This window comes from Pempheris klunzingeri, chromosome 1, assembly GCF_042242105.1.
Source record: "Pempheris klunzingeri isolate RE-2024b chromosome 1, fPemKlu1.hap1, whole genome shotgun sequence".
NCBI lineage: Eukaryota > Metazoa > Chordata > Actinopteri > Acropomatiformes > Pempheridae > Pempheris > Pempheris klunzingeri.
This window is the reverse complement of record NC_092012.1, coordinates 30,254,478-30,266,710: the sequence shown is the minus strand read 5'-3', so window position 1 is coordinate 30,266,710 and position 12,233 is coordinate 30,254,478. Positions and strand designations below refer to the sequence as shown.

Here is a 12,233-nt window from a genome sequence, read left to right as displayed (position 1 = left end):
GTGAACTGTAAATTGCAACATGAGATAATTTGACTAATCAAAACCATTCTTGGGGACAGCGCATGAGAAAAGGCAGATTATAATAAGCAGGGCTGGCAGACGTGTCAACAAACACCTTATTTACACCTGGCTGATTATAATCCAAGCCAGACCACCGCCAGATGTGGGCTCACCGGTCTAATTGCATTTAGATCACAATACATTCTGCATGCATTTACACCTGCATTAACATGACACAGACACAGATCAATATCAGGTATAGATGGGGTCTTAATGCGCAGGTGTGCTAATGTGGATTCTTCCCTTGATGAACATTGTGGTGTTTGTTATTGATCAGCACGTGCTGAATCAAGACACAAGGCACAAATAGTGTTTTGGTACACATTTGGATTTGATTTTAACTTTCACTTACTATGATGAGATTAGATTTACCGTGTCCATGCCAAAGTGGTGTGCTTGTTATAGATGCAACAGCTGATGGGTCACACAGAAGGTTGACATGTCTAATAATAAAGGATAAAGTGCCTTGTAAGGTCCAGCACAAGCTTTGAGAACAGCCTCAGTCCTCTTTGGCTTAAACTCTTAAGGTGAACAGCAATCTCCTACAAGACATTTTCTCATTTGGTGTTTTAATGATTTTGATGGAGAGTGCTGTCTAGCACGTGTCTCAAAAGTCTCCCATACAGGGGGTGTTCAGTCGGGTTCACATGACTAGGAAGGCCATAGCATATGATTCACACTATTTCCATACTCATTGAAGAATTCACTGGGTTCATGTGTCCTGTATGGAAGCATCTGCATTAATCCGCTCTCCATTCTCCATGAACATTTTTCATTGATTTCCCATTTGTAAGATCAAGTCTGTTTAATATCTAAAGCACGGTATGCACATTAAATGCATAGATGTTGTGAAAATAAGGCACATTTAAAATAGAAACAAGTTTAAATACAATGTCAACCAACAGACTCAAAAAACAAAACAGGTTAAACATGATTAAAAGGCAGTGAACAAACATGGGTCGTAAGGTGTATCATCACCAGCCTCAGCCTGTCTAATGGCCTCCGGCAGGCTGTTCTAGAGCACAGCCTACATAACATGGTGGGTGGATCTGACAGGTCGGGTGCTGCTTCGTTAGAAGTTCTGAGACACATGTAAGGGTGAAACCATGACTTTTTAGACAATTAGGAGTGTTTTGAAGTTTACCCTGAATTGAGTTGAACAGGGAGAAAGTGTGAGGAAGTAAGCATGGGGGTGATGTCGTCTCATTTCTTGGACCTTGTTAATAACTGATCATTATTATTATTATTATTATTACTTAATAAATCTAGTATGTCCTAGTGTGCCGTAAAATGGATACTGGTGGTGTCTGTGAGGTGCTGTGGTTAAATACACAAACTCCACTATACATTGACTCTCCCACACAGACAGACACAGAATAATAAGCTGAAATAAAAGTAGTCCTGTTAATCAGCTTGCTACATTTTTTTCTCTTATAATATCATCTGGACTCCAAAACAGTTCTGCATGTTGGTATCTGGGAGCTCAGCTAAAACTTTCCCTGTGTTTTACTTTTTTCACACAACTCAAACTGCATTTAACTTTAAAATCACCCTTTAGGAACTAATTCACTTCTTAAAAGGGTTGACAAGACAGGCTTCTCATTCTGCGCAAAAAAAAAAAAGACGCATTTCACAGTTGCACATGTTTTGGGTATAAAATTCACCATTTGTGTGTCCACAGACAGTGTTTTTCTGCTGTGCAGAGCCGTGGCAGCGACACACATCCTTGCAGTTGCATGAAGGTTTGTTACCGCACATAAAATCCTACATGCAACTGCCAAAACAAAGATATCCACCACCAGATCTGGATAACTCTGGCTGCTGAGGTGTCGTGCTGGCTTCGACTGAACCAAATGCATTTTTGCAGTTTTATAATCTGTCACAACTTAGTTGTGATGTTAATGATATATAAGCGGCAAATTGAAATAGACCCTTAACAGGCAAGTTTTGAAAGGCAGGAATCTCAGCAACAACCAAAGTAATCATTGGCATTTCTCCAAACTGCCTGCATAATAATTCTTGTCAGTAAAAATCTTATTTTTATTTTTGGATTTTTTTAACATTCACGCTGTGGCCTGAAGTTGAATGACCAAGTCCTGACTTCTCATAAAAAGCCTCTCCTTACTTGTCTCGCCTTGCCTTTGATGATCCCCTGTGCCCCAAATCCATTTAGCTTTGCTGCTGTAAATGCTGCTTTAGGTATAAGTAAGTAAGAGTGAAACTACAAGACTGCAGTATTGCCACATCACTAAAACATTGATGGATACCAAAGCCAGTGATAAGCAGGCCCATCCATCCAGTAATAATTACTATGGCCTTGAACTGCTCTCCTATTTCTCTAACCATGCTTACACTAAGCAACTTCACTGCCCCAGAGCTTATCTCACAATGCTTTAGTTGAGTTAATGATGTCAAATGTATTTGGCTATTCCCCTTTAGCCCAAGAAATCCAAGGGAGAAGCAAAGGGAGGGAAATGTTTGCATTTTCTCATAGTCTAAGTATGACCATCCATCAGCATGGTTTACAATCATCATTACTCACACGGACCCAAACTGCTCCAATTTGTCAGGAGTTATTCCATGTTATGCCATGTTTAGCTGACATATGAAACAGTGCACAAATAAAGATGTCACACTGCTTGGCCCACATCCCCCGTCAGGCTGTGTGGAAATCACTTAGCTTTTCTACTCAGTGTTAAATATATAGTACAGCCCATGTTTGTCATATATACAGAAGGCCTCCTGGATGATTTGAAACGAATATCACCTCACAGTAAGTCAGATAAATGTTTGCATGTTTGTGCTCAGAGGTTTTGGGTAGTCTCGTTACAGCCTCGTCTTCAATGTAAAATCCCCGTTTGAAGTCTTCAAATGCAGCTAAAAGAAAGACAGTGAAGTGTTCTCTGTTAGATATACGAGAATGTTGTCCGTCAGGCCGATGTAGTGAGACTTTTTTCTGATTTGGATAGGGAATGTGAGATTTGGTCTGGACTGTCTGGTTTGGTGACAGCTCTACTCAGGACAGGAGGGCGTTGAGCCTAGCACTACTGATACCACACACCCCCTCCCTGCAAGACTTATACATCAGGAGGTGCAGGACCAGAGCTTGTAGGATTATGAAGCATCCTCACCATATTTGCATAATTACATACATATACATATGCATCCCGTCAGGGCCTGGGCCCATTTTACTCAATGCAGTCTTTTGTTCCTGTGGAGATGGTGGGCAGACCAAATCTGCTGCTTCACGCTCTTGTAAAGTAGCAAAAAATATTACATATCTCCAGGTCAACCCTACTAGGTGATGTGCACCAATTGAAATCTTCATACACTTGAAAGGTGTTGCTGTATCCCCCCCAGATCTGAAGACTTGAGAGAACTGCATTTAGTTGACACCCTGGATTCACACTGTTTTTGTTTCAGAGCTTGGAAGCCTGCTGGGTCTGCCGCCATTACAATATTAATTTTGCAAGTTCTCTGTACAATGAATTCCACTCATCTGGCGTCTGCACTAGCGCTTTTACTGTTATTGGGAAATGCACACATCAGAAGCATAGTGCAAATGAGTGCAGATCAGGTGTAGACATACTACAAATGGAATTACCCAGAGTAACATTAAGGTTGTGGTGGGAGACGACCAAAAGACAGCTGCACTGTGTCAGTTATCTAGAAATGTAATAACTATAGCCCATTCTTTTCAAGTTATTTTTATCTTTTCATCTCACCTTCAAAGAGTGAGAGTGAATAAGAATATTTCCCAAATTGTTGAACTATTCCTTTTGTTTGTCTAAGCCGTTTTCTTTATCTTAGTCAAGTTGACTAATCAAGTATTACTTTAGAACAACTAATGAACAAGTTCAAGAAATGATAAGTACTTATGTTCAAGTAACCCAAGTTTTCCAGGAAGCCTGGTCGCTCATATTTTATGTTGAGACAGTTTAATCTTTTTACATTGTTTGTGTACGTTTACTTTTCCAAATTCTGTGAGATACAGAATACACAAAAATTTAAGAATACTGTCTTGCTTTCCTTATTTATTACCACAGAGCACAAGAAAGAGATGAGACCCAAAGACACCCAGAAGGTTCCGGTGAAGAATCAAGTCAAGCAGAGACGTCCAACAAAGGCCAGAGGCTATGTGGAGGGGATTAAACAGTGTCCGCTGCTCATGGGTGTGCACCAAATCTACATCCAGACCCGCAAGGAGAAACGCCTCCACCTTACCATTGGCGGCCATGCCTACCTCCAGCCCAACACCTCCCTGGTCATCAAATGCCCTGTCAGAAGGTTCCCCAAAGCCTACATCCGCTGGCTCAAAGATGGACGCCCTCTGCCAAGCTCCAAGCGCCTGGGCGTCACCAAATCCGGTTCTCTGAAGATCCACTTCCTGGAGTCAGAGGACATTGGGGTGTACAAGTGTGTCGTTGGACCCGCTTCAGACATCTTCACCCTTCAACTGATAGGCACCGACGGCAGGTCAACTGACAAACCGGCCACTGCCAGTCCTGGTTCCAACTGGGAGGAGATGTTGCCTAGCTGCCATAGGCACCAATCAGGCCTTGACCTGATCTGGACGAGGGTTAGTGTGTCTCTGCTGCCCCCTGGTGACCAGGAGGCCTCACTGCAGCCTCGGGTGGCTGAGAGGTTGATCAATATCACCCTGCAGGCTGACAGAGGAGAGATCCAGCAGGAGCAAGCCTCAGAACTCATCTCCTCACTGCTGACCCACATGTCTGCTGCCCAGCTCTGGACTAGGACTACAGAGGGAGGAGGACAAGCCAAAGGTAATTATAACACCAGCTGCATATACTGTGAACTATGTGCTTAATTTTGAAGCTCTTACTGTAAAACCCCTTGAGATGCACTTGTTATTCTCCGTAACACAAACTCTTCCACTTCCTCTCAGAAGCACAATCATCGATAATGTATTACAAACATAATGTAAACCAATCATACATATGCAAATACCCACATGCAGACAAAATTACCCAAATGAAATAAGGTTATACAAAAGTCTTTTGATAAAAATACATTTTAAGAAATCACTTAAAAGAGCAGAGGTGAAGTCCTGAAACAGCCAATGGTCTTGTCTGCTGCCCTAAGACTGTGCACAGGTTGATTAAGGCACAGTAACCCAGAGATACAGTATGGGGCCAGACCATGACGTGCATTTTCTATCAATATTCAATGAAATGTGGTCAGCATATTTTCATGACAAGATATGCACAGCGAGGGAGCAAATCACCAGAATGCTCTTCTTTTGTTTCTGAAACAGCCTTGTAGACTTTTTCACTCACTGCTTTCATAAGTATCGTGTTGACATGCTCAAGCCCGTGCACCATTATATGTTAACCAGAGCAATGTTTAGCCTTGACAGGAACATATTAGATATTTGATATTTGTGGAAAAAGTACAAAGAGCTTGTGACTTAGCGATCAGTTGTTTCCATTAAATCAGAGATGGATGAAAAATACAGACCATTGTCTGTATCAATAAACAACAAATAAACAATAGTTTTAATCACAGTGCTAATTTACAGTGTCAGCGTGGTTGACTGAAAACAAAATAAAAATAGAATCTATTTAATATGATAACTTTTAATACGGGGCCATATTTGTGCATGATATTGGTCTTGATCGTCATCAATGGGATAACACAAAATCGTTCCCTCTGTCGTGTTTCCGTCTGATTGGTCCCACAGACAGACTGCCCAACTGGTCAGAGCACTCTTCTTTGAAGAATAGACCACTGATCATCAGTCAGCCGCAGACCCTCCCCCTGGCTTTTCAGAAGAACATCAACATCAGCATTGGACATAGTGCCCTCCTCACCAACGCCACCCGATCACTGACCATACTCTGTCCCGCAGAGGGCTTCCCGCCGCCCAAAATCAGCTGGACCAAAGATGGAGCTCTGCTGCAGCACACTGACAGGTAACATGGAGCTGGAGCTAATCAAAGATGTTCTGATACATTGCAAACTTTATTGGTCTGTTTCGATCATGATATCATATACTAAATGATATAGCCCAAGACAGCCAAAATACTTTATGTCAGTTTGAAATAGTCCAAATTAAAACAAAACATGATTTATTCCAAATCCCAATGTAGGGGCATAGATATTTCACTCTCAGTGGTAAAAAAATAAATTTTGAAGATTTTGAAAATGGTTTGAAACTTGACAATTGTTGTCCTTGATCCAACTGACTGTGGAAAAACATGCACTTTTTACTATAACAACAGCTCAAGGCCAATGTAAGCTTGAAGAATTGATAAATCCAGGCTTGTGTCGAATGCTCAACAATCAAATCAAGCTGATTCAGGGATCTATGTCCAAAGAACAGGGCCCAGGAAAACACAACCGTGCAGAAATGATTTCTGGAATATAGAAGTCCTTTTTCGCAGAGGACGTTTTGACGTGTTACTGTAGGAGGTGGAAATACTGATGAGCAATGTAGGATAATGATGGCTGAATTCCAGTTAGCTGCTTCAGTTTCAGGATCCTGATTCACGCATTACTGGAACACCTGACTAAAACAGAGCCATTGATAATGTTATTGATACTTATTGGTGCTTTTCCTGCTATGTCAAAATGTATGCTGTGGAAGAAACTTCTTCTGAACATAGAGAGTCACAGATTCCCACATCCAGTGAATGATTTACCCTTTTACTCCTCTGGGGTTGGTTGTAATAAGTCTTTGTGAACATAAATTAGACCACAACTAAAAGGCAACAATCTTTTTTTCTTTTGGACTGAACCAAATGACCTGAACTACAGGTGTGAGAGCACCCTTGAACTCTTCACTGTTCCTAAAGTAGTCTGAGGAAAGAGAAATGCAGATATTTCCTGCATTTTCAGTCCTCACCGAGAAATTCAGTTAACTTACATGTGGACTACATTTGATTAAAGGCAAATATTGGCTATCAGCACATGCGAGCAAAGCAGCAAAGTATATTGGTCTAATAGTAGTTGACAGTTTCACAGATCAGCATCTTTTCAGCCTGACTTCTTCTTCCTTGAGACACAAAATTCAAAAATATTGTTGTTCAATCGTTTGCGCTTCATGAATATACGCACACCAGGTTTTAATATTTTTTATCTAATACTCAACAATGCAACTTGTTTATATTGGAAACCTTGTGCACATTGGGTGAGCCAACAGATTTTAACACTGTGTCAGTTTCTCTTCCTTAAATTTTGCCAGAACTGTTGAGATAAGCTGAAAACCTGGCACCACATTTCTAACGCGCCTGTGGGTACAATGCAATTTATGGCATTTCCACTAGCATACAAGAACATGTAATGTGGGTTTAAGCAGACCACAAACTTTGCACTATTGGGAACTTATCAACTAAAATTCAAAGTCAAACCTCTAACAAGGAAAAATAAATTTACTCAACTCCCAGGTTTGAAATGCAGATAGAGGCTCTCCCACTTGAGAGCTCTGTCTTATGTGGGGGAAGCAGGCAGCTGTGTATAGAAGCCATCACCACTTTGCTTGAGGCCCTGTCAATCACGCCATGGATGACTGCTGCAGAGTTCTTTTCTGCTCCGACACTTTACACAGCATACCCTGTTGTTGGTTTCTTCAGTCATCCCTGTAGGCAGGCACAAACAGTCTCTGGACTGCATGCTGTCATTGTGTTACACACCTGCTGAACTGAGTTCGGCACGATTTGTCAGAACGTTGCTAGCATGCTGAGCCAGTGTAGAATCTAAAATATACCAATCACGGGATTGGTAGTGTTGCATACATCATATACAATCATTATGTTGTACATTCATATATGGGGAGACTGAAATGCATGTGAAAAGCTCCAGAGAAAACAAGTAAACAGATTTTGAGTGAAGAATTTTTGACTCTTTTCAGGACTCTTAAGGCAAGTCAGTTTTATTCAAGCGCTTTACAGTCACCATACGACACTCTGTCCTCAGACCCTCAAGTCGGATAAGGAAAAAAAAACAAAAATCCTTTAACATAAAAAAAATCCCTCTCTGAGACAAACAACAGGACTAGATCAGCAAAAAAATCACAGTATATGTAAATCATGATGACAAAATTACAGATACATTGTAAAAAGATATGAATCCAAGAGGACGCAGAGCAACTTTGCTAAATCGTCGCCAAATAGGTAGGAACTGAGCCGCACAGCTCCTGTCAGTTAGCAATGTTTTTTGCTACTACAAATGACACATTTTTAGCTATTCAGACAAAAGTGACCCTGAGACATTTGGGACTTTTGTGTTCTGTGGATTTGAGACCTGCATTACTCAGGTAGAAATTCAGCCTTGACCAGATACAGGTAGGTCTCTGAGTGAAGCGTCAGGAAAGCTAACTTCTTAGCCTCTTGGTTAAATTACTGTCACTGTGATAGAGTTTGTGATAAGACTGATCCATATCTGAAGTGTTTTGTAATTTTCTGAAATGATCTGACAATAATGTCCACTGTATGTAGCAACCAGCAAAGCCTGCAGAGGCACACACGTAAGCAGAACCTCCCTTTTGTCATACCATCACACATCTGCTTCTGTCACCATGAATGCTTTAGAGAGACCGTCTGCCCTTTTATTCCCATTTGTAAAATTCATTGTGTCAGAGCTACAAAGACACACAAAAGAGCGGCAGTGGCATGCAGACAGGAGTACGTTATGATGGCAGGCGTTTCAGCTCATCTTTGAATGTGACCAATTAGAGGAGGTTTGTACAGCGTGGTCATACGACACGTTGTATAAACCAATCTGTCTAAAGCATGCTGAACCCTTAATGGTTTCGAACTTGATTCTTTTCTTGTGTGGCTTTTGACAAAGGTTCTGGGTTCCCATATGAACAAGAGTCAGATAAAAAATATGAATATATATCAGTTTCATCTCTGTGCATTCACTACAGTGTTATCTCCACAATATGTTAAGCCTCAATTGGCACAAAGACCTGTCAAGAAACAGCCTCTGTGCCAACTAATACCATTTTTTTTTTTAAGTTTTCTATTTTCATATTGGTTAAATATACACGATATTTACACAAACCCCTTCACTTTTTCCACATTTTGTTATGTTACAGCCTTATTCAAAAATGGATTAAATTCTTTTTTTCCCTCATCAATCTACACACAATACCCCATAATGACAAAGTGCAAAAAGTTTTTTAGAAATTTTTGCAAATGTATTAAAAATAAAAAACTGAAATATCATATGTACATAAGTATTCACACCCTTTATTCAGTACTTTGTTGAGGCACCTTTGGCAGCGATTACAGCCTCAAGTCTTCTTGGGTATGATGCTACAAGCTTGGCACACCTGCATTTGGGGTATTTTTCCCATTCTTCTCTGCAGATCCTCTCAAGCTCTTTCAGGTTAGATGGGGAGCATCGCTGCACAGCTACTTTCAGGTCTTTCCAGAGATGTTCAATGGGGTTCAAGTCTGGGCTCTGGCTGGACCACTCAAGGACATTCACAGACTTGTCCCGAAGCCACTCCTTCGTTATCTTGGCTGTGTGCTTCGGGTCGTTGTCCTGTTGGAAGGTGAACCGTCGCCCCAGTCTGAGATCCTGAGGGCTCTAGAGCAGGTTTTCATCCAGGATGTCTCTGTACTTTGCTGCATTCATGTTTCCCTCTATCCTGACTAGTCTCCCAGTTCCTGCCGCTGAAAAACATCCCCACAGCATGATGCTGCCACCACCATGCTTCACTGTAGGGATGGTATTTGCCAGGTGATGAGCGGTGCCTGGTTTCCTCCAGACGTGACGCTTGGCATTCAGGCCAAATAGTTCTATCTTGGTTTCATCAGACCAGAGAGTCTTGTTTCTCATGGTCTGAGAGTCGTTCAGGTGCCTTTTGGCAAACTCCAAGCGGGCTGTCATGTGCCTTTTACTGAGGAGAGGCTTCCGTCTGGCCACTCTACCATAAAGGCCTGATTGGTGGAGTGCTGCAGAGATGGTTGTCCTTCTGGAAGGTTCTCCCATTTCCTCAGAGTAATGCTGGAGCTCTGTCAGAGTGACCATGGGGTTCTTGATCACCTCCCTGACCAAGGCCCTTCTCCCCCGATTGCTCAGTTTGGACGGGCGGCCAGCTCTAGGAAGAGTCCTGGTGGTTCTGAACTTCTTCCATTTACGAATGATGGAGGCCACTGTGCTCTTCGGGACCTTCAATGCTGCAGAAATTTTTCTGTACCCTTCCCCAGATCTGTGCCTCGATACAATCCTGTCTCGGAGGTCTACAGACAATTCCTTTGACTTCATGGCTTGGTTTCTGCTCTGACATGCACTGCCAGCTGTGGGACCTTATATAGACAGGTGTGTGCCTTTCCAAATCAAGTCCAATCAATTGAATTTACCACAGGTGGACTCTAGTCAAGTTGTAGAAACATCTCAAGGACGATCAGTGGAAGTGGGATGAAATTGATATAGATCTTCGCATTTGATGCTGGGTGAGACGGCAAATAAACACATTTCCCAAAATGTCAGACCAATCTGACAACGAGAGAGAGAAAGACAGACACAAAGCCAAAGTGAGGCAGAGACTTGATTGACATTTGCAGGACATATGGGCTGCTGAGTAAAACACGATCTTCCACATTGGCCTTGGTTCCATTTTATCAAGTAATGTGGCTGTAGAGTGAACTGTGGGTGATAACAGCTGAAGTTGGCTCCCTGCAGCATGCTGTGCTGGAGTTGACCTTTGAAAATAACTTTTATCAGTTTTACTGGAGTCTGTTGTTTTCATTCCAGGGCAAAAAGTTCAGTAACAACTCTGTTTTTTCTTATATTGCTTTACTAAAAACAGTGTTGCTATGAATGCTATGATAATTATGATGGAGAATTTTCAGTTGGGCTTTTGATGGAAAATTATTGATCTGTGTATTGACTCTCAATTATAAGTTATGTTATGTTACAGGTAGATTATTATCAATTCCACATGGCCCAAACCTCCTACAAGCCAAACTATTGCCGTTTCCTTGATTGTTACAGCACATTTTCCATACTCTAATGTACCCACGTAGCACTAATGTCCTAAATATTGATTTGCAAAGTTGTCCTTTGTACCTTTTTAAAAGCTGTTGCACAGTAATGGAGTCAGGTAGTTATTCAGCTACTGGTTTAAAGTATAATTCTGCTAAATCACAATTTAGTCCATTGACCAGTAATAATTGCACTAACCAAGGTAATTTCATTGTGAATGCAGCAACACTGCTAAAACAGTCAGCGGGGCAAGAAGCGTGAGCAGGCACACAGTCAGAGAGGTTGTAAACAACCCCCAGGTTAGCCAAACACATCTGGAGGAAAATTATTATTCAAAGATATTTCAAAAATCCATCACAGTTTAACAAGCAGCCAGGAACAAGTGCTGTGAGGGCTGACTAGAGTGACATGACTGCTGTGGGAGGGACAAGTGAGAATCTCATTTCCTAGCCTCCGTCTTCCTGAGGCACTGTGGTCCCTGAGAGTTCTCCCTCATTTCATCAGGAAAAACTGGAAAAGTATAGAAAATGTATAAACAAACTGTAATAAGACAAGAAAGATGAACATGTCTTCCCGCCCTGCCTGCCTGCAGAGTATCCTGGGATAGCTCCGGAAGGCTCCACATCCTTCAGCCCAGAGCTTTTGACAGAGGACAGTACAAGTGTACAGCTGCCAATACGCATGGCTCAGACTCAGAGACATCTCAGCTTCTGGTGGCAGGTGTGTCATTGTTATTATCTGCTATAATTACAATCTAATATTTCTGTCACTGTAACACATTTTAATTAACTTTTGAATAAAATGCATGTACCCTAATATTAAGTTTAAGGTCATTTGTAGAGCGCCATTTTAATAACAACATATAACAAATGTATATGTACCTCAATCCAGAACTTTTCTAGTTGTTTATAGATATTTCTATAGATAAATTGGTAGGCTTACTAACAACTCAATTATAGCTTTAAGTTTCCAGCTCAATATTGTAACAAACGGTTACTTACCTTAAAAGTTCCTTTAACTAGATGACACAACATGTATTTTTTTTTATATTTTTCACTTACAGTATTAGCAAGATTTCACAAAAATGCCAATAGGACTGCAAAGAACATGAAACTTTCAGTCACTACTGCATGAGTGACTGATACTCTGTCTCCATATGTGAAACTTCAGAGCCACCAGCCATCGCAGTGTCATGGAGGAATGTTTCAGACCGTGGG

At 41.4% G+C, this 12,233-nt stretch overlaps 1 protein-coding gene across 1 annotated transcript in view; it reads left to right on the top strand.

The window, feature by feature from the left end:
- Nucleotides 1-12,233, top strand: part of adamtsl3 (ADAMTS-like 3) — a 172,449-nt gene that overhangs the window by 143,777 nt on the left and 16,439 nt on the right. Inside the window, exons 20-23 of the mRNA XM_070830721.1 lie at nt 4,192-4,844; nt 5,762-5,993; nt 11,609-11,736; nt 12,187-12,233. The exon at nt 12,187-12,233 is cut by the window's right edge and continues 91 nt beyond it. Coding sequence (XP_070686822.1) covers nt 4,192-4,844; nt 5,762-5,993; nt 11,609-11,736; nt 12,187-12,233 — 1,060 coding nt within the window. The remainder of the gene's footprint in view (nt 1-4,191; nt 4,845-5,761; nt 5,994-11,608; nt 11,737-12,186) is intronic.